The sequence below is a fragment of the Lotus japonicus genome, chromosome 1 (assembly GCF_012489685.1).
Source record: "Lotus japonicus ecotype B-129 chromosome 1, LjGifu_v1.2".
In the NCBI taxonomy this organism is placed as follows: Eukaryota; Viridiplantae; Streptophyta; class Magnoliopsida; order Fabales; family Fabaceae; genus Lotus; species Lotus japonicus.
In genome coordinates this window covers 123,244,352-123,266,591 of record NC_080041.1, presented here as the reverse complement: position 1 = coordinate 123,266,591, position 22,240 = coordinate 123,244,352, and the positions used below count along the sequence as shown (strand labels likewise).

At 39.2% G+C, this 22,240-nt stretch overlaps 2 protein-coding genes across 2 annotated transcripts; both read right to left on the bottom strand.

Moving 5' to 3' along the window:
* Nucleotides 1-17,954: 17,954 nt before the first annotated feature.
* Nucleotides 17,955-18,608, bottom strand: LOC130723595 (protein FAR1-RELATED SEQUENCE 9-like). Its single transcript, XM_057574702.1, has one exon. The coding sequence runs from the start codon at nt 18,606-18,608 to the stop codon at nt 17,955-17,957; it is 654 nt and encodes a 217-aa protein (XP_057430685.1).
* A 657-nt stretch (nt 18,609-19,265) lies between these two features.
* LOC130723584 (protein FAR1-RELATED SEQUENCE 5-like) lies at nt 19,266-20,328 on the bottom strand. The gene is made up of 2 exons (XM_057574693.1): nt 20,289-20,328; nt 19,266-20,164 (listed from the first exon to the last, which is right to left on the bottom strand). Exons 1-2 carry the CDS (start codon nt 20,326-20,328, stop codon nt 19,266-19,268), a joined length of 939 nt encoding a protein of 312 aa, XP_057430676.1.
* Nucleotides 20,329-22,240: the final 1,912 nt, after the last annotated feature.

The window sequence follows — 22,240 nt, the reverse complement described above, 5'->3', positions numbered from 1 at the left end:
TGAATCCTGCCTCTGATTTCTGTTTCTGCTGAGTTTCTGAAGTCGTTTCTGTGCTCTAAGTTTTGAGCTTTTTCTAAAATTGTCCGATTTCTCTGATTTCTCGCTTGGGTTATGTTCCTTATGTTCCCCTGAGTCTAAAACCTCTGTCAGTAAACTCTGATTGCGATTCAGTTGTCCAGGATCTGAAAAATTGACTCAAAACTCTTTTTGTCTCACATTTCGAAACTTTATTGTCGAAAAGACTTAATCTGACTTCGTGCCTTTAGGATTTGTTGTCACGGATATCATGAGGATCGTTGCTGTCAAATTTGTTTTCCGAACTGATAACTTTGAAGTTTTGAGCCTTTATTTTGGACCAAAATGCCCCTGGATAGTCGTATTTCGACCCGATTGTCCGAAAATTGTTCCGACAATTTCTTTGCCTTAGTTTTACCCTAAAACTACCTTGTGAATTGATTTAGATCGAAGAAAAAGTTCGAAAACTCTATTTTCCATAGTGGCCGAAACCTAATTGCTTGGGTACCGTGTCCAAAAATAATTTTTGGGTCTCTATGACCTGAGCCTTTGCGTAGCTCTTTCAATTGTCGAAATTTTGGCGCCGGTTTCGTGTCATTCTGAGTTATGTAGCTCGAGTTATGCTCGTTTTAGCGAACGAAGTCTCCGTTGTCAATTTGTGCCTAAATAGGAACTCTGAAGCTTTAGAGGCTTTCTTTACGATTTCGATTAGTATTAGTAGATCGTGTTGCTCCTAGTGAAGCTTGTGTTGATGATTGTGTTTTCTTTGTTCTAGGTTCGCAATTTCCATGCCCAACTTCTACTCACGAAGGTAAGGGTAACTCGGTTTTAGAGCGTCTTTGAGTCTTGCATGCTTTTATCGCACTGCCTGTGTTTGAGATGAAGATGTTTATATTGATTGGCAGATGATTATGATTATTATGCTGAATTTGGAAAATGTTTTCTGAGAGGCTTCGGCCGTTTACTGGTTACTGTCGTTACTGCTTCCTAGTGGATGAAACATGTGGTTACTTTGGATTGGTCCTTGGGTGGGCTTTGTTATTGTCTGACTTGGCATATAGGGCTTGAGTCAAGTGGCGATGAGGAGGTGTGTCCTATCATTGTCCCATCTTGCGAGGTGCTAAGTGGCGATCAGGAGGTGTGTCCTATGATTGTCCCGTCTTGTGTGACGTTAAGTGGCGATTAGGAGGTGTGTCCTATGATTGTCCCGTCATGTATGACGTTATAAGTGGCGATGAGGAGGTGTGTCCTATCATTGTCCCGTCTTGAGAGACGATATTGATCGATCCATTTTGTTAGCAGCATATAGTTGCATTATAGGGAACTAACACCTGACCCTATGTTGTTGGATTTTCGTATTGGTTTATTGATATCTGATTTGATGTTACATTGTTGAGGTTATTATTATCTGAGTCCAATTTATGTTTAAGTTGTTGATATATGAGTTGAGTTATGTTGCTAGTTATTTACCATGCCAGGTAATTAAATTCGAACAGCATGATTTTTCTCTTTTATACATGGTAATTGCATGGAGTTAACCCTTTCTATTTGCTACTTGTTGTTTGGGCGCTTAACGCTATTAGGCGATGGAGATCCTTCCGCCGAGGCATAGCTACTCGAGTTGGAGATCGAGTTGTAAGTGGTGGAGTAGAGGTATGAGAAGCATCTTTGCTTCTCTTCTTGTGGATTATGTTGGAGTCACTTTTACTTTATGAGAACTCTGTTATTAAAGTCTTGCTTCCGTCACTGTTAAAGTGCGCATGTTTATTCCGAACCTTACTTATGGTATTGTAAACTATTATTACTGTATATCGGGAAACAAGTTATCTAAATAAAGTTATGGTATGTTTCCAACCTTTTAGCCGAAGTGTTTAGTTGTTTTACAGAAAAAAAATTCCCTTGGTTTTTAGGGATTGCAGATTGGTCCTTAGACTTTGTTAGGTTACTAATGTGACTCCTCAGTTGAGAAATTGGGGTGTTACACCATCCGTCCTCCTCTCGCTACCGCGATGCGCTCCTGTTCCTGCATCCCAACCCTAGTCCCCCCGAAGGGTGAACCGTCGTGAACCAGTCCGCCAAAGACATCTGACAAAGGGCGTTTGTCCGCCAAAGCACACACAGAAGACGCGAGGGTCAACTCCAAAGAATTATATAAATAATACCACCAATAGATACCGATAAAAGATTAGCCACTTAGGCTTATAACTAGAAATTACATCCTAGGGTTGTATATTTCACAATGAATGTAAACAGCAATAAATCACAGTTAACATGCCTCAAGTAGAATTAACAAGTATCAAACACACTCAACAACTAAGTCAGTATGCATGTTGCATGAAATGATATGCAGGTTAACCCAGTCAACCAATATGCAATCCGGAACGGATAGACATCAAACGGATCAATCCTAGCACCAGCAACGATGGGACCATTCTGCTCGCGTGCCTCTGGGATGGACATCAACCGGATCAATCCTAGCACCAGCAACGGTGGGACCATTCTGCCCGCGTGTCTCTTACACCAAACCAAGGTAGCCAGATCAGCCGTAACCCGTAGGTTTGCCATTTCGGTCTGCTACAAGAGACGTCTACAAACGCTCTTACACGGAAATCCGGGTCTTATGACCATTTTGGAATCCGACGACATTTGGAATTCTCCGAGGTCCGGTATCACGCCGTGTATAAACCTCCTATGTATGCATGAATGCAATGTGATTAACCAAACAACGTCTCCGACCTCACTCGACACGTCGCCACGTGTTCTAGGTAAATTAATGTCTCTAAAAGCTTACCCTAAGGTAAAAGTCGATTTTGCGACAAAAGACAACACTTCACAACAACACATAACTCATGATGATCTCCAAATCATCCGACTCATCTCAAACCGATGGTCATAACTGCTCAACGAGCACAGAGTATCACACTCTCAGAAACTAACGGTTTCCCGGACTTATCCCCAGGATAGCCCAACACACATAGCTGCTCCAACAGCACAACAACCATAGCTGCTCCAACAGCACAACAACAAACGCTGCTCCAACAGCACCACAACATCTACATACTCGAAGCCTCTCAACTTTCTCAACACTGGGATCCGACGACACTTCTCGTTTTCCAAAACTAAGATTTGACTTCCACGCCTTCCTTTCGAGTTTATTATCATTAATTAAGGATTTAGAGGTTGTTTAAGGTCTTATGAGTTTTCTTTATAAAATAGATTCCATTTTGTCTTATCGCAAGTCTTATACATTTTCAGGATCTCCCAATCCCAAATCACTTCCAGAGAATGTCTCGATCCACTAAACAAAACAAGGCCCGAACCTCGTTCGTCCTATCAAACTTTCTCAAAACTCTCAAAATAAAATCGGCATGACCTGCCCGCTATTCTCACCATTCAGAATCTCAGATCTCATTGCATAAGTATAAATAACTCAGCACAACCAATCAACATGTCAGATATCAACATATTAAGCAATAACCACATAGCACTTAGCATATAAGGCATGCACCACACATCCTAAATTACCCAATTAGCACTTAGCATGTAATTCACTCATCAAAAACATTCAGTAGATGCATCATCTACATTGTCAGCCGAAGCCTCAGAAAACATTTTTCCAATCAAACACAAACAAGTGCATAAACAGTGAACAATGTCGAAAGCATCGACCCTAAGCATTAACTAGAGATTCAGTGAGTAGCCCTCACCTGTAGATTCTCCAGGACGATCTCCTAACACTTGTTCACAATCAAAGGCTTGCTCCTCTAGGAATTCCTCAAAATCACCTTTAGAGCAAAACCACAGAAATACTATCAGAATCTATCGAAAACTAAGCTATCTATACTTACTAAGGTTACTCGAAGTAATCTATACTCTAAGGTACGATAATCTAGCGCAAAAGGACAAGTTTTCGGAAAAGGAAATTTCCTCCTCCCCCCTTAATAGGTTCGGCCACTTTAGGTAATTAGGGGACTCGATTTTTCTTCGATCAAACTTGGTTCCTATGCTATCATTAGCCGTAACTAAGGGTATTCTGAACTCGGAAAAATTATCGGATCAAAAACTGTCGCAGGGGTATTTTGGTCATGATTTTTAACTTAGGATTTTCAAAACTGAAATCCCAAAAACCAAATTTGACAGGGACGTCACCAACGACGTTTATGACAACTAATCCTACTAGCACTAAGCTAAGGCGATAGTTTTTAGCCTAAAGGTTGAAGCTTTACTCCAAAAACTCCAAAAATGGGTATTTAAGGCTAAAATTGATTCCGGCGGAAATCCGGCGGCATAACGGAAAATCTAATCCGGCAGAAGTGATCTTGGGCACATAAGGAAGAGGTTTAGAATCAGAAATGAAACACTCAGGATAGTTTTGCAAAAACCCATAAACTATCAGCTCAGAAAAGTCTACAGAAAAGCTATGGAAAAAGCGATCAGAGGTAAGGATTAGCGACTATACCTTAAAACCTTGAAGCAGCAACTGATTGATCGACGATCAAGCAAGGATTGAACAAAATCTCTTCCTCCTTCTTCTTCTTCTTGGCCGCGGGTTTGGGTGGGGAAAATGGTGGAAAATTTGTGTTTTTCTTCCTTTCTTGGCTATATATAGAGGTTGGCAAAACGCGGTAAAATGAAAGTTTCGCGAATCTGATTTTTTCCGGCGTCATTCTCCATGAATTCTAAGATAGGTTTTGGCGAAAGAATTCGAAAACTAAAAAGAGGTCTCCTTGTATTTTTGGCAACTAATGCATAGTCGGTATAAAACTATTTTACCCGATAAGTTGCTTTTTGCATCGGATGTCGGAATGGAAAACTTCCTTCTGAAGAAAGATTGAAATCATCAAGAGAAATGGGTGTACGCGTGTAGAATATTCATTTGAAGCTCTGAATAGAAAAAGTCTTCATAGTCGGGTGATTCTAGGGTTTTGAAATACCAGGGATTCGGTTTCGGCAAACTTCCGATGATTGGAATCGGACGTTCGTAGATCCTAGAGTTTCGCCTCGAAACGATTGTGATATATGGAAAAAGAGAAGTTCTAACATTTCTCTGAAGATTTTTGGAATTAACTTCCGTCGTGCCTAAAAGTGAAAACTAGCTATATACTAGGGTTTCTGACCTAGGTTTAAGCGTAAAACGATCGTGCTATATCTTTTATCGATCATAATGAAATCCTTGAACTTTTCCTGAACTTTCTCCTTCATAAATATATTCCTTCCGATAAACTCTCGTTCAGGTTTTCCTTCACGATACGTCAAGCCTAATCGTAAATGGAAATCTCTTCCACTTATTCTAAGCTTAAAAACTTGGGTCTCACACCCTCCATTTTCATCCTTTCATAAACACCCAGTAACCAGCCAAGCCAAAATCAATCTCTGCCCTAACCCATAAAGCGTACCCGAACCAAGATCTATGTCGTAATCAATCCCGATCGCGGAAGTGACCTCGCCAGAGACGTCATCCACTGTGCCGGAGGCGTCGAATCCCTTCAAAGCTCTAACCGGATCTGCCATATCCGCCACTCTGCTCGCCACAACAAGTCACCCCTGCACCACCGTCCCGCGACTTCGCAACCATCGAATAACGCCTGGTTGCTGCCGCATTCTCTGTCAAGCTCCTCACCGCTGTCACCACAACAATCTCTTCATAACAAGTCCCATTTCCACGAATGTTACCTCATGTCCAGAAAATACCCAAGCCAGAACTCAGATTGGAAAGTAAGAGGATGAGGGTGGTGAAGCGTTTCACCTAATGTCCAGAAGATCCATCGATTGCACCTGGGTTTTGATTGAACGGAAAAAAGGGTGAGAAACTGGGTTCAATTGCAAGGGAAAAGGGTTTCGATTGCATGGTTCGACCCTGTGTTGTCGCGCGTGTTCCCTTCGACAAGGATCTGTTACTTCAACATCGGGGTTATGGTGATAGATTTTGTGAAGTAGAGGAAAGGGGACTACAAGAGGAGGATCAAGAACTGAATGGAGTTGCAGAGGGAGAAGAGGATCTATGATTTGGGTTCTCTCCCACTTTTTTTGCTTGTTTTTTGCTGGGTATGTTGAGGTTATTAATAATAGGTGGAAGATGAAGACTTTAGTTTTGTGGGTTTGGGTTTTCTAGTGTGGTCTTAATTTTCTGGGTTAGAGTTATGATTTTTTTGGTTTTGTTTATGCAAATGAAGATAAGCATAAGGATGAAGATGAAGATTCAATCTGTTGCCTTCCCTTTCTTTTTTCTGTTACATTTTTTGATAAAAAAATGTTTTAATTCTTTTTATCTACATGGCATCTAAGTGGTAAAATATGTCAGGCCATGTCATGAATGAGTGCCACGTGTGTAAATTCTGTTTGAAATTAGACGGCAACTAACAGAAGGATTCAATTGTCACAAATTAATCTTTGGTGGATCAAAATTGCTCCTTTCAAACAAAGGAGATTCAAATTGCACAAAGGTCAAACATCAGGGGCAAAAAATGCAACTAAGCCTTCAAACTAAATGAAGAAAGAAACAGTGGTTGAAAGTCGAGCGTGACTACAGATGTCAATTTCCACCAGAAAATGGGGATCGCGTGACAACGGCCTTGTTTCGGGTCCCAATCTTGGGGAAACTTTCCCTATGGGGATAGGGATAAAGATGAAAAATCCCTCGAGAAAAAATTTAGGACAAAGTCAAGTACAAAAATAGTATTGATCCAAGTCTCATATCAAGTAGTGTGAAAAGAAATAAGTGGGGAATGACTATAAATATGAATAATTATGTTGAGTTTTATTCAGCTCAACAACATTAATCTTTTGAGTGTGTTGGGAATGAGTAATTGTGTGTTTTTGTGAGAATTTGCAATCTTGACCATAAAACTGCACTGTGAGGATTTGCAAATCTATTTTTAAATTGCAATGCCATATTGCAATTCGGTTCTGAAAGTGCATTGATATGGTATGCAATTTTATCAGTTGAGTGATAAACTTTTTTGTTGAGATCATAAATTTCACGTGTGCTTAACCAAGTTAAATTTGTGAAATGTTCAATTATTTATCTATTACTTATTTTTCTGATTGTTATGGTGTGGAGCATTTTAATAGTGATCTACCAGTTTTATTTATTTAATAATATATTTAACGGACAAATATAACTTTTGACCGGTCTACCACTTTAAAATGGTTTATCTTATAATTTATTTTTTGGTTACAATAAATAATATAACAGAGATAAAACACCTCTAAATTATTGGACAGAGCGTGAGTAACATGTTCGGAGAAGTCAGAAGATACTCACTCATGGGTAGAAGCGTCAGGAGAGTTCCCTGAGGTCCTTGAAGGATAGCTCAAGTGGTAAGAGCTATGGACATAAGAGTTGGGTGAGATGAAGGATGAAAGGTCCAGGGTTCGAATCCTGAGAATTACTAATTTACTAACATTACTAACAACTAACTTTTGTCTACAAAAAAAAAAGGAGAGCTCCCTGAGAAGGCGTCTACCAACTGAAATTTTAGTGGATGCGGGGGAATCAAACCAAAAAGACTATTGGACAGGACGTGAGTAACATGATGGGGGAAGTCAGAAGAGGCTCACTCATGGGTAGAAGCGTTAGGATATCTCCCTAAGAAAGGCGTCTATCGATGGAAATTTTAGAACCTAAAACAAGTTATGTCAACCAACATAGTAGTGTAACTTATAATATCAATACATCTCGTGAAAAAAAAATAACAACTTAACACATCTTTCAACTCCTCCAACCATGTCTCGAAACGTGGCTTACACAAACTGTTGCTATCTAGCAGCAATTGAGAGAAAACATACTGACTTTAGAATTATGCACTCAAAAGCAATCACCCAAATGAAACCACCTATATGGGGAAAAAAATTCATATCCCATCAATGCTCAAGTGCAGTCACCACTGTGCAGCATGAAAAGACTAGTTATAAAGTGTAGAGCAGCTGAAAGCAAAAATCCCCAACCTCAAAAACTTACAACACTACATAAGTAGATGCCCACTAGGGTGGGGAAGTTTGAAAGTGGTCCATCGATGGACCACTCTTCCCAGTTGTTGATATATTATATTTTAGGTTTTGTGGTCAGGATGCGGTACCTTTAACTTTGCCAACAGGTCAAGTGGTTGTCACTACGATGAGTTTCATATTTTGCTAAGACACCCCTCGCTCTCATTTACCGTGTGCCTGTTATGTGTTTTGTCTTATGTGTAGGTCCCAGGTCCCTGGTTCCAGGTCAGAAGACAACAAAAAACATTCGCCATTTTTGAAGTGTAAGGTCTGAGTTGAGTTTTGAGCCGTCTGCCCTTGTCCATTATTCCCCGGCATTGTTTTAGTAGAGAATACGCACAACATCGATTCGGTGGTGGATGTGAGATGTGTGGAAAAATTTGTGCAACACGCAAAGATAGAAGATTGAATTGATGGAATCGCTGGTAGTGCATACTCGCGTTTAGAGATGCACTGAGGAAGGAGGAAGGAATGGTGGGGTTCGAAAGGTCGTTGAACGCAAATTAATGGATTGAATGGATTAAATGGGATTGAAGGAGGATTGAATTCAAATGAATGGATTGAATGGGATAGAATTGGGATTAGGAGGGGTATAAATCAGTTGGGGAGAGATGCATTTGACGTGTTCGACGAAATGCCCCAAAGAGTTGGTTGTGTCCATTTATGCCCCAAATGAATGATATGACCCATTTTGGTAGAAATGAACGTGAACCTTATAAAAATGCGTTGTTGGTTGATTTTTTCCCTTAGGCCAATCCCAAATACTGAGTGTCAATTTCATATAACCCATATAAACATGTCTAAGTGTGTTTTGACATAGAAATCATAGAGTAGAATAGCGGTTTAGTGCCATTTTAGTGGTAGACGGTGCTGCTGAAGATGAATGCATTACGAAGGACCCATTACGAACATGTATTTTGTAGAAGATATCTAGTATTGATTTGTCATTAGTAGAAGATCATGTCTTGCCTTGTAAAATAGCAACGTGACATATTCCTTTCTTAAAACCTGGGTTTTTAGTGTGAGTTTGTTACATATATTGAGCGGTTGAACATCGAAGAAAACGTATGCAAAGCGCGTATGAATGGTTACAATGTGGTATCCAGACACAATTTTTAAAATCAAATGATATAAACGAATAGTAGTGACTTAAACATAGCACATGGTACTGGACAAACTTAAAATTTCATAGTGACTTAAACATAGCACATAGTACTGGAAACAACATTGTTACAACCAAAATACTAGTAATAAGAGGTCTGTGTTCAGAATGAGGATGGGAGTTCATGAACAAAACAAGAAAGACTTAAACATAGAGTGACTTAAACATAAGACATAAAGACTTAAACATAGAGTGACTTAAACATAAGACATGGCAGCCATAGTCCTGTCTAGAGGTCTCTTAATTGTTGCGAACGACACGCAAGAGCAATCGAAGTTCATCTGGGACAAAAGTAAAGTGTAGGATGTTCCCCGCAGACAAGCGTAAATCCTTGCACAATTCATACCATCTTGTAATTAGATAAGCTTCATTCTTGTTTCTTTCAGCAGGACAAATCTTGCAATTTGCAACTAAATTTGTGTCCTCTACTCTCACATTTAATCTTGTCATTCCATGCAACAAGACTCTCTCTGTCACTCTTGCTGGTAAATTCTGCATCAATGTAATTGATATAGAGCATGACATGAGGTAGAAATAAGAAATGGGTATTACATTACAATAAAATGGATAAATTATAAGGTTGAGATGGACGTACCAAAGGGTTCCTTCCCCGAACTATCCTGTCAATGACAACCTTTTCCCATGTAATTACTGGTTCATTTTGCATGACCTGAACCTCATCATCAACTTCAGCTTGAGATTCATCATCAGAGTCAAGGTTGATAACCTCAGGGCCATTTCCATTGTCGGGGTAGGCAATTTCAGTTCCATCATTATCAAATATGCGGATTCTAAAAGGTAGTGGTTCATTAAAGGTAAAGTGAAACAAGGATTCTCTAGTGAGTGAGTAAAAATCAACCAATTCCTGCCATCCAGTCCTAAATGCAGGCCTTCCGTGCTTGAAGCCTACTCTCAATGGGTTGGTATTTCCTTTTGGGTCTATAGCCAAAGCATCATGTCCAGCTTCTACTAATGTGCATGAAATCCTACATTTAAATGGCAATTTTGCTGAAGTTAAAATACTCAAATCGTACATGGAAATTTTGGTGAAGTAAGAAATCTGAAATCGTACATGGCAATGGAGATTTGTACAGACTACTTTAATTGAGTTATGTAATAAACCCTGACAAGAAACTGAGTAATTACCTCATTTGGTAGCAAGTGCATTCCAAATCTCATGCGAAAATGATCTTGACCCACTGTTTTTGGAGTTCCCATGACAACCCAACTGCTGCACAGACACGACAAAAAAAAAAGATTTTGTCATTTTTCCAGTATAAGACAAAGTGCATGCAAGGAAATGGTAAATGGTGTGCGTAGCCAACCCACGTTAAAATGGAAATAAATGACATTAAGGAGTTTCCTTTCATGCAGGAGCTAACCTAGGAAGCTTGTTTTTGGCAAACTATGAAGTTATATAAATCAGGTAAAAGGGGTGTGTATCCTCACTACACTTAGAAGACAAATTGCAGACAAACACACCCCAGTTCTAGTCAAAACTAGAGGAAGTACCACCGTTGGTTTGGATAGAACCCTAATTGTGTAAATTAAGAAGAAAAATTGGGTACCTTGTCGACGATTAAGCAACCAAGCAAGAACCTTGTCCACGAATGAGCCACCCAGCAACTGGTGGAGTCGTCTTCTTCGCTGAAGATCTGGAATGTTATCCTGTTATGGCATTTAGGATTATGTGGCGTTACAAAAAGGAGCCAAAACGGGTGGGTACCCGAGTTACGTTTTGTGTGTGCATAACTGCTTGGGCCTCTGGCCCAGTGTTCCTTTTAGTAATTGCAATGGATTAAATAAATAACTGGGAAAAATGAAAAAATTAAATAAGTGACCAACTACTTCTTATTTATGTTGAATTGTGAAATGGAAAAATGGGAAAAATAAAGTAAGTGGTAATATTTAATAATAATTAAATATTCGACAATATTTGACATGTTACATTCAAATTGTTAATTATGTTAAAAGACTCATATCATTCTCATCTTTGCTCTCTCTGACCGCCGATCTCCTATTTGAACCCTTAAAGACTCGTATCATTCTCATCTTTGCTCTCTCTGACCACCGATCTCCTATTTGAACACTAAAAGACTCGTATCATTCTCATCTTTTCTATCTCTAACCGCTGATCTTCTATTTGAACACTAAAAGACTCGTATCATTCTCATCTTGCTCTCTCTGACCGCCGATCTCCTATTTGAACCCTTAAAGACTCTTATCATTCTCATATTTGCTCTCTCTGACCGGCGATCTCCTATTTGAACCCTTAAAGACTCGTATCATTCTCATCTTTGCTCTCTCTGACCACCGATCTCCTATTTGAACCCTAAAAGACTCGTATCATTCTCATATTTGCTCTCTCTGACCGCCGATCTCCTATTTGAACCCTAAAAGACTCGTATCATTCTCATCTTTGCTCTCTCTAACCGCCGATCTCCTATTTGAACCCTTAAAGACTCGTATCATTCTCATCTTTTCTATCTCTGACCGCCGATCTCCTATTTGAACCCTTAAAGACTCGTATCATTCTCATATTTGCTCTCTCTAACCACCGATCTTCTATTTGAACCCTAAAAGACTCGTATCATTCTCATCTTTGCTCTCTCTGACCGCTGATCTCCTATTTTAACCCTTAAAGACTCGTATCATTCTCATCTTTGCTTTCTCTAACCGCCGATCTCCTATTTGAACCCTTAAAGACTCGTATCATTCTCATCTTTGCTCTCTCTAACCGCCGATCTCCTATTTGAACCATATATTAATATTGACTGAAATTTTTTTACACATTAAGTTTTTGGACATTATATCACTTAGTTGTGTATTAATCTGGAATGCATTTTTTTTAATCAATTATTCCACATAAAAAAAATCAATTATTCTTAGATACACCCCACATAATCAATTTACCTCTAAAATCAATTTGGAGTTCAATTTGAAGGGGCAATCAATTTAAGGCCCCAAATTAATGGTTAAGCGGCAACGAATTTCAATTTTTCCCACCCACGCGTTCAACTGGATTCCAACGGAAGCAACCATGACTTGATAGATAGGGACTACACACTGGGCTGCTGCAAAAAGCACAATATTCCCCTGCCAAAGTAAGTACCAAGCACGTGATTGTTGACCCTTTTTTCCACCTCACATTATTGAGTTGAAAGAAAGGTGGGTGGGTCCAATTTAATTGTTATAAACACTTTGAACCAATTTGTCACCATTTCTTCATTGCACTGCTAGGTTCATACACCGATATACACTCATCCTTACCATTTGCTTCATCTACCACTAAGATCCAAAGTGCTCAACCATGTCTGCTAAGGGGCACAGATTTTACGTTTTGTATCGTGGAAGAAACCCAGGTATTTACAATTCCTGGGATGAAGCCAAAGAAGAAGTGCTTTGTTTCAAAAACAATAAGCATGAAAGTTTTCCCACTCTACGACAAGCTCAGGCAGCCTTAGATGCGTACTCTTCAAGTGCAGATTCAGGCCAGAGCTCAAACAGTAATCAGTTTGGAAAAGTCAGACCTCACATCATGTTGGTGCTCATGCCAGGTCTGGCTACGACTCCAGCAGCCCGACACCGGTCCAAACACCGTGCAAAATGAGTTACGTAGCATGATGATCCCATATTAGTTTCTAATGTATTGAGTTTTTCTATTATTTCTGACTAGCCACCATTTACTGATGTACAGATGAAGATATGAATTGTCAAGCCACGCAAAGAAAGTCAAAGGGAACACAGGGTGATGAACATGTCCTTACATTTAGCATGCAACAATGGTTAGTGGAAGCCTGCAAGGCACTGGGCATTGAAACACCTGAGTTTTATCCATATCCCCCAAAGATTTTGAACGGCACACCACACCATAGTTATATGTGTTATTTGCATTCACCAAAGATAGAGGGCACACCGGTTGAAGTTGGACCTTATGAGACTTCTCCTTACCATGCAATGGAACAAGTCTCCCTAAAGTGGCTAACAAGGTTGGAGACATCTTTTAATCTAGGTATTCTGGACTACAACCACCATAAGCTTAAGGTGAAGAATCAAAGAATTCAATGCCTTGAGGCTGAGAACTTTGACCTGGTAATGGAAAATTCAAGCCTAAGACAACAAAATTTGGACTTGAGAGGTATGTTGGAGCATCCTTGAAGTATTGAGGTTTATATGCGTTGAAGAAGTCCCAGAGTTGAAGTGAAGTCCTAGAGTTGAAGAAGGATTAACTTGCCTTGTTAATTGTGTTTAGGTTTAGATTTTTTATTTTGTAGTTAGTTACTTTTAATCATGTAAGACTTCATGAATTGGAACCTATCTAATGTGTAACAAATTATGATGCAACTGGCTGTGTAATGCATGCATTGCAGTAGTGTTATTATCAGGTCTTGACTAGTCTTACATTCTTCATAGCTTTGCTGACTGGGTGGACACCCGTGTTATTTTAAATCAGCTTCAAATAAGCTTTAAACTAATGTCTAAGTGTAAATGTAGCTTTCTAGACTGACAGGTTAGGCTTCAGAGGTGCAAGAGAAGATCCTAAAGATCTTCATTGTCATAATGGTTATCCTCATATCATTTTGCTAGGACAACCACAAAATATCCACTCACTCGCAGATTCTGGTTTTGAGAACCATCTCAGAAGCTCTTGTCCTTCCTTTTGTGCGTTGAAGATGGCAAGGTATGTTCTGATTAATAATACATTTTCGTTGCTTATTGAGATGGACATACATGATTTTGTAACAAATAAGGGGTTTTTTTGTCAGAGGTCACCAACATGGAACTAGTGGAACGAGAGAGTTTATGGATGTTGAAGCTGAAGAAGCTGCTGCAAGGAACCCAGAGGCTGAAACAGAGGAACAAATAGAAGCTGATGCTCAGGCTGAAATGCATGACCTGCGAGAGATGGTTTAGTTCTTCAAACTTGAATCCCTTGTAACAGCAACTGACATGATAAAATAATCTGTTCAACAACCTTTTTGTTCACTTCAAACTTGATTCCCTGACCTGTAACTCACACATTTTTTGGAAACTGAATAATGTTAGGAGAAAAGATTTCCTTGAGGGTTTATTCACCCTCCTGAAAGGCGTTGAATAGTCTGATTGGTTACATGAAGGTAAGAACTAATGTAGAAAACTTCTCAGAATACTAACATTTTGGTGTCTACAACTCATGTTAAGCTTGGTTTTTGCACACATGCGATGAACAGGCACGTGGGAAGGATTGATGACGAAATAGCCAACAAATCAAAGGTTCTACAATCTCTTGATGTGAAACTAAGCAGCTTGCTTAAAAACACCACAGTCGACAAAGATGGCATAAAGGCTTAACCCCACGTATTTCATGGGAGCTGTCCACAACACACAAGTGCTGGTGTGTTTGACTCTGAGACACCGACTACTGCTTTTCCTCGACCTGCATCAAAACTATTGCCCAGAGATGCAGACACTATAGGCGAGGTGAAAAAGAAGCTAGACATGTGTGTGGACCTCACATTGTCTGACGGCGATGATGCAAATGCAAAGCAAACACCTATCCAGGGTCTGAATATGAGTGCTACAAAACCTTCAAAATCTGGCAGCCAAAAAACTAAAACTTGTGTGAAGAAACCCACGCCAACAAAACCTTGTCATGTGGAAAAAGATTTGTTAAAATCACTGGAGGTTGATTTTGACGTGTCTGATTCAGATAATGAGGATTGTATAATTGTTGAATCACCCACTCAAACAAGGAAAAAGACTTCCGGTGTTAATGAAACACCCAACAAGGAAGCACCTAATGACGACAAGAAACAGGTTGTTCACTTATGTCAATACTAGGAAACTTTACTTAATATGTTTACATGTGGTACTGCTTTTAGGTGTACCGTTCCCTTTTATGATGGCATTAATGGTGTTGTCCTCACATGGCATGGCAGGACAAAGGGAAAAAAGTGGGCACCTCAAGCACCCCAACATCCAGACCAACAAAGATAGCAAGGTCATACAAACCAGCAGACATGAACAAATCTTCTAAGAAAATTGGCCTTACACTTCCAAAGGTGGCATCACAATGCTTGCAATTTCAAATGACCTTACACCATTCACATATGTCATGTATGTGTTGACTAAAATATGTACTAATCTTGAAGTTAACCTTTATTACTCACAGGGAATGGATACTAAGTTTCGAACAACCCCGGAGATGGGTTTAACGAGTACTGACCTGCGTTTATGTGCCTATGTCTTTCAGTTACATGGTGACCCAAGGTATGACTTAGTGCACACCCTTTTACAACAAGTATTTCATGCTTAGTTGAAAATATATTGACTCAAAGGTTTAACAATGCAATGTTACAATCATGACACTTGCAGTGAAGAGTTATTGAAAATAGGGTCTTCCATAGGGACAAGAGAAACCTTTCTGAGTCTTTGCCCAGACCAAGTGATTGACAAGAAGGTTGGAAATACAATTGCCCTGATTTGTTGCGTGACATTCCCCAACATTAATATGTACATATTAACAGTATTGTTCCTCAGGTTATTGAGCTCATGGCTGCAAAGCTTACTTGGAATCAGAATAATACGGAAGCTCAGCCAGCTTGGATCTTGCCACCACAATTCGCGGTAATACATCTGATTACTTACTGATATTCAAAGTCTCCCGTGTAAATTCTTATTCCCCATTAACTATCCATACCTGATTGATATTCAATACCAGGATGTTGTATTAAAGGGGAAGATGGCAGAGGATCTCCTTCCTCAGTTTGCAACCAAATGGATGGCATCATTTCCCACTCTAAAATATGTAAGTGATACTTATAATTGGGCACCCTTTGTTTGAAATCAATGTGAGAAATAAGAACTTTTCGTCATTGATTGTACAGACATATGTGCCTGTTATGGAGCCAAATGGTCACTGGTATTTAATGGTTGCATCCATGGATGAGACAGTTGTGTACTTAGTTGACTCCTGCCTCAACTCACTTCAAACACATGCTAGGAAGAAATCTATAAGGGAAATTGTATGCAATTATAGTTATGATAGCTTCGTCAACATATAGTATAGATGTCAAAGTATAATGTCCTTAACAGATTATTGTCATTAAACTTTTGTTAGGGCAAAGTCATTGGGCGCATGATATTGTAATTGATTATGTCTGTAATTCAAGAGGACCATCTTGAGCTTGGGACATGGGATATTGAAGAGGCAAGGTCTAGTGAGGACAACACTACCAGGTAATTGGTCACATATATTGTATTGTGTTTTTCTATTATTTCCACAAATAATTCCTTGTCTTACCCTTGGATTTGTAGCACTCAACACTCGGCCATATGCTCGTTGGAGTGGATGCAAATGGATGATGTGTTCATGTCAAACTTACTTCCTCGGGTAAATTTATATCATAATTTCATGTACTATTACACATGTGTTGTAAATATTCTGACTTGTTGGCCAAATTTGCATTGTAAGTGGAGGACAAACTTGTGAGAATGAAGGCTACCATGACCCTTATGAATGGGCCACATAATGAATTTCTGGAAAGGGTTACTGGACAAGCAGAAAAACACTGGGCCAATGAAGTGGGTTATGAGGAGTAGTTGGATTGGCTACTCAATTTTGGGTATCACAGATTGGTGAAGAATACACTTTGGCTATGATGGGTTGTGGCACTCAAATCATTTTTTGTGCTTATGTAATGTGAAGTATGAATTTTAGGAACAACAAGTTAGTTTACAACACATGAGATGTTGTTCAAGACTTTGGCCCTTTTGCATGTGCATTTAAGGCCTGGGATCTATGCTGCCTATGAACATGTTAGGTTCTAATTGATTATGTCTGTAATTCAAGAGGACCATCTTGATTTGTATGTTGTGTGGTTGTTATTTATACTCGTTTGAATTAGTAACATATCCTTCGCAATTTGTATGTTGTGTGGTTGTCAAGTATTGTAGTTAATAGGATTCGAAATTGTCATCCAAATGGGGTGCTCCAAATGCTATCCAAGTTCTTGGGTCACGTTAGAAGTAGTTATAGCTCCTTCACCTTTTTTATTTCTCTATTAAAACTTGGTATCATATCCTTAGTAATGGAAGATTCGAAATTCGTACCCAAATAGGGTGCTCCAAATGCTATCCAAGTTATTTGGTCACGTAAGAAGAACTAGAAGAAGTGCTTATTGATCCTTCACCATATTTATTCCTGTAGTAAGATTTGGTATCATGTCCTAAGTAATGCAGGATTGCTTTGTTTCATAATGATGAAATGCTGTCATATAGAAAACCCACAACATGTTCACATTTGAACCCAGACGAAAACCCCACACAATTCCCTTCTGCCTTTGGCTCTACAGCACTCAACTCACCCATTTTGGGATACTTTACGTCCACTAAGCATGAAAAATTTAAAAACAAATTGTCTGTTACAAATAGATAGAGACAACTACTACAGCCATGGTATTTTAAACACTACAACATAAGCAAATATGTCCTGAATATTACAAACGGAACACACCTTACATTAGTCACAAGTCTTTACAAGGTCCAGTACTGAACTAATAACCTAAAAATAATCTTAAATATTACAATGCAGTAAGGTAAGGAGACTCCATTCACTTTGCTTCAAGTACATAATAATAATTCTCCTCATGCACCATTGACAAACCTGCAATAAATCAATACAATTATACTTGATGCAATGGAAATTATGTGCTCACAGACTTGATACCTGCGTACTATAAATTTATTTACCTCACCTTCTTGCTATTGTTGACCACCTACAGCACCTCCTGATGGTTGAGTTTGTGAATCAAATGGGCCTGGCCATTGTAGATTGTTTCTGGCGTTTGTTCTGGTTGCAGGTAGTTTTGTTGTGCCCTTCCATCTTACAAACAGTGCACTTTCTTTTGGCCTTGTTTCCACTCCCACCCGGGGTTCCACCACCTCCTTTGTTCCTAATAACATTAGGATTTTTTACATTGTTAAACGCATCATTTGGGGTGTCACCGTTATCATCGCATGCTCCGTTGGCAGCAATCTTTTTTGCCTTCAGTTTCTCTACATGCTTCGCCATTACGTCCACCGTATCCAAATAGTCCTCCATAGATTCACAGCCCAAGTTAAACATTTCCCTGCTTCTCATGACCAAGGAACCCAACCTAGCCAAAACTGTTGACTCCCAGAATTTTAAGGCCGATTCACCGTTCCCTTTCATACATTCCTTTGCTGCCTTACTCCACCTTGGCAATAATAGAGAATCTGGTATGACGTCAATGTCAAGATACACCAGCAGACCAATTATGTGATCACAGGGAAGCCCAAAAGTCTCCATCCGCTGACAAGAACATCTAAACGTAGACAGTTTTTCGTCATGAGCCACATGCCACAGCTTACCCGGTTTACAATACTTATACAACGAGTATATGACACATGATGATGTCTCCTTTATCGCTGCTACCTTCATTACGCTTCCACTATGTAGCTAGGGTCGAAATTTGAGGAAAACAGTCCTAGTGTATACATTGGCAGCACATCGTTCCAACCCTCGTACGTTTGTCTGCAATGTAGCATCTCCAACCACTGACTTATAGTCTGCATCAACTTCTCTCCAACGCATGTAATCCACATAGCGCTCAAAATACTGCACAAATTCAAGTAAGCTATTCCTGGAACGCACAATGCGACCAATTTGTGAATGCATACCTTCGCAGCGTGATGTAGTTCGGAAACCAGCAAAGAACTTCTTCTCATACAATCCTTGCACCCATGCATTGTCTTGAAGATTAAGCTCGCTAACCAATTCAAACCATGTTTTTATGTGGTTAACGCTAAGGTTTCCCAACATGCATCTTTTAAAACCTTTCACAAAATTAGTATCCCCAATATTTCTTTGAGAACTTTGTAAGAGATGCCACGCACACAAACGATGATGAGCTTTAGGTAATATTCGAGTAATTGCATTTCTCATTGCAGGGGCACCATCAGTGATGACTGTAGTAGGTTCTTTACCCTTCATTGCTGCCATAAATTGCTCAAGGACCCAAACATAGCTTTCCTCCTTTTCATTTGTCAAAACTGCTGTCCCAAACACTATAGTCTGACAATGATGGTTCACTCCCACTTAAACAACAATGGGACAACCATATTTATTCTTCCGGTATGTAGCATCAAATGCAAGAACTTCCCCAAACACCTGGAAGTCCAATCGGCTAATCCCGTCAGCCCAAAACAATTGTTTTAAATTCCCCTCCTCATCAACATGGTGTGACCAATACATCCCAGGATCACCGGAAGCAAGTTCCTTCAGATACACCAAAACAGCCTTCGCATCACAATGTTCCTTCTGTTTTTGCTTTGTCATTTGATTAAACATGTCTACCTTCAAAAAATTGGTTTTATCAAAACCACCAGATTGGTCAGCAATTAGATTGTAGATGTATGTCGTGCTAATTCCAGCTTTTCGCATACTATTCATCTCCACTATATCGCCTACTTTTAACTTACGATGTGCTGGTAACATTGAATATTGATTTCCCTGTAACATTGCATGATTGTGAACATCCACAAATCTTGACACCTGCCACCGACCACTTTTAGCCAACAACCGGACCCTCATTCTTGCACTGTATCCACACCTTGTCTCTACTTTAGTTTCACGTTTACGATTTTGCCTCTTTCTGTTTTTTTCTTTACGAAAACCTTCCTTGTGACACACAAAGTCTTGCCTGATAATTACACGTTTCTTGTTTCTCAAAATCTTGCTTCTTCTTATTGAGAAACCCTTCACTCTAGCATAGAAGTTGTAAAACTCATACGCTACTTGCCGATCAATAAAATGATACTTCAAAAACTCGGTCTCGTTCAAAGAATCCCACAAAATATTTGCAGCATCATCCATACTATTCAGACCAACACCTTCACCCGCTTCATCCTGACCAAATGAGTCCGATGTGCTACGTGTCGGTGATGAAAGAATTCCACCAACACCACTGCTTTTTCCTTCATCGTTGCATGAAAACCCTAGACCATCAATCCAAGTCAGAACTCATATTGGACACTAATGTTGCAAGGAGGATGACCTCTTATTTCATTTCAGACAAAAAACCACATCATATTTATTACAGCAAAGAGCATAAAAAATTACCTTCATCTGAACACCAACTAGGAATTTGTGAGTCTTCCATCAATTCGTGCTATCCAGCAGGCAAATGTCACTGTCCATTTAAACAATTTATGAGGGAAACAAACACAGTCTTTCAACAGCAAAATACTGACCGTTTTTTAACTGGGTAAATCGTTTCAATGAAGTCAAACCCAAAGCTATAATTATAATTAGACACATGAATCCTTAAATTGTGCACACAGACATCAATGCATGAATTTTTTCAATTACCTCTAACCAAGACTACAGAAATGCTCAACCTATGCTAGTTATGATTATGCACCCAGAGTAATAAATACTTAAACCATTTAATGAACTCAAACCCTAAACTAAAAACATACTCAAACCAAAGAATGCACACTGACATAAATACTAAAATCCTTTCAAAGATCTAAACCCTAAATGCCCCTCAACCAAAACCAAATCCAGATCATCAATACGAATACGATTTCGACTAAATCTGCAATTCCAATTTCAACTAACCTGTGACTGAGATCGGAAAGGATAACACAACACAACATATCGGAATCGATGTCGTACGAAACAGAAACGTCCAGGAGAAGAGTATACGAGGGATGACTGTGGATGGAAACGTCGGAGAGCAACACCAACCGGTAATGGAAAGAAAACGTCGACGACAATACTCAGGTAAGGGTTGGAGCTAGTGTATCAATGTCGAGGGATAAGGAAATGTCGACGGAGTAGGGAAGCCTGGGGATTTAATGTTAGCTAATTTAATCCAATTCACCTAAGGGGATTTATTTGACCTAAGGGGATTTAATTGTGTTTGGGGACAACCGTTTTGGGTATTTACTAAGCCCTTATTTGCAAAATACTCAAAACTCCACCCCCAACCCACTAACCTGTAAAATCCGGTCAAATTGGGTGGTCCACCGGTGGACCAGTTTATAACTTCCCCACCCTAGTGGGCACCACATAAGTGATGTGTGTTTTAATTTTTATCGTGTTATTCACGTTAAACTCAATGTGACAATTAAAAAGTTTGCTTTTTATATATATGTTTACTAAAAAAAATGTGTTAATTGTGGTGGTTAAGTTTTGTCAATTATGTCCGTTATGACCGATGCAATCTACATAAACATCGGTTCTAACAATCGACGTAATTATTTCCGACATTTGATATAAAATGACAATTAACAGAAAACCGCCACAATCACCGACGTATTATGTAAGAAATAAAACGACGGTTTAAGTGAACCGCCGCAATTCAACCGATGTAATTTTAGAGATTCTTTATAGTGGTTGAACTAAATGTGGAAAATTCTAGCTTTTCTCCAATATTTTGAGATAAGTAAAATCACATTTGCGTGTTTGCAATAATGTCAAAACAAGCTAGAAGACTTTATGAAACATACATGACTTTTCAAAAGTTTGCAAGGGCTGGCAATAAATAATTGCTTTCATTCAAATTCAACGAGGGAACAAGCAGAAAAGGGCATTTAACCTAACTACACAAAAAGATTACATGCTAGAACATGAAAAATGGAATTCCCTTAAGATTTGTGAAGGATGAACCGCATGTTTAAACCTCCAATGAGAGAAAAAGACGCGTGTGCTCGTGCCTAAATGACCATGTGGTCCATGGACTACCGTTCACATGAAGTTACACATATTCATGATCACCAAAATTCCCAGAAGGTGATAGCTCATGCTCATTATGGAGATCCCTATCAACCACAAGTATGGGTTAGGCATAGGTAATGAACATAAATATATGGTAATGCTATGCACACAACAGATATGATACATTTGATAGTGGTGTCATCTCAAAGCATGATATGTATTTATATAAGTTATAACGCATTCTCTCACTGACAAGGGACAATATTGTTCATATATATAAACCACCATCCATGGTTGTGCTTAATTTGGTGATGAGGAGATGAAAATGTTTGCAAAATTTCATCCCATTC

What these genes read in the sequence shown, in the direction of transcription:
- LOC130723595 (XM_057574702.1), bottom strand. Translation starts at nt 18,608, where the DNA reads ATGAAGGTAGCAGCGATAAAGGAGACATCATCATGTGTCATATACTCG.
- LOC130723584 (XM_057574693.1), bottom strand. Translation starts at nt 20,328, where the DNA reads ATGGAAGACTCACAAATTCCTAGTTGGTGTTCAGATGAAG. An exon ending in TAGTTGGTGTTCAGATGAAG is followed by an intron (nt 20,165 to 20,288) that starts GTAATTTTTTAT and finishes TTGATGGTCTAG; the next exon opens with GGTTTTCATGCAACGATGAA.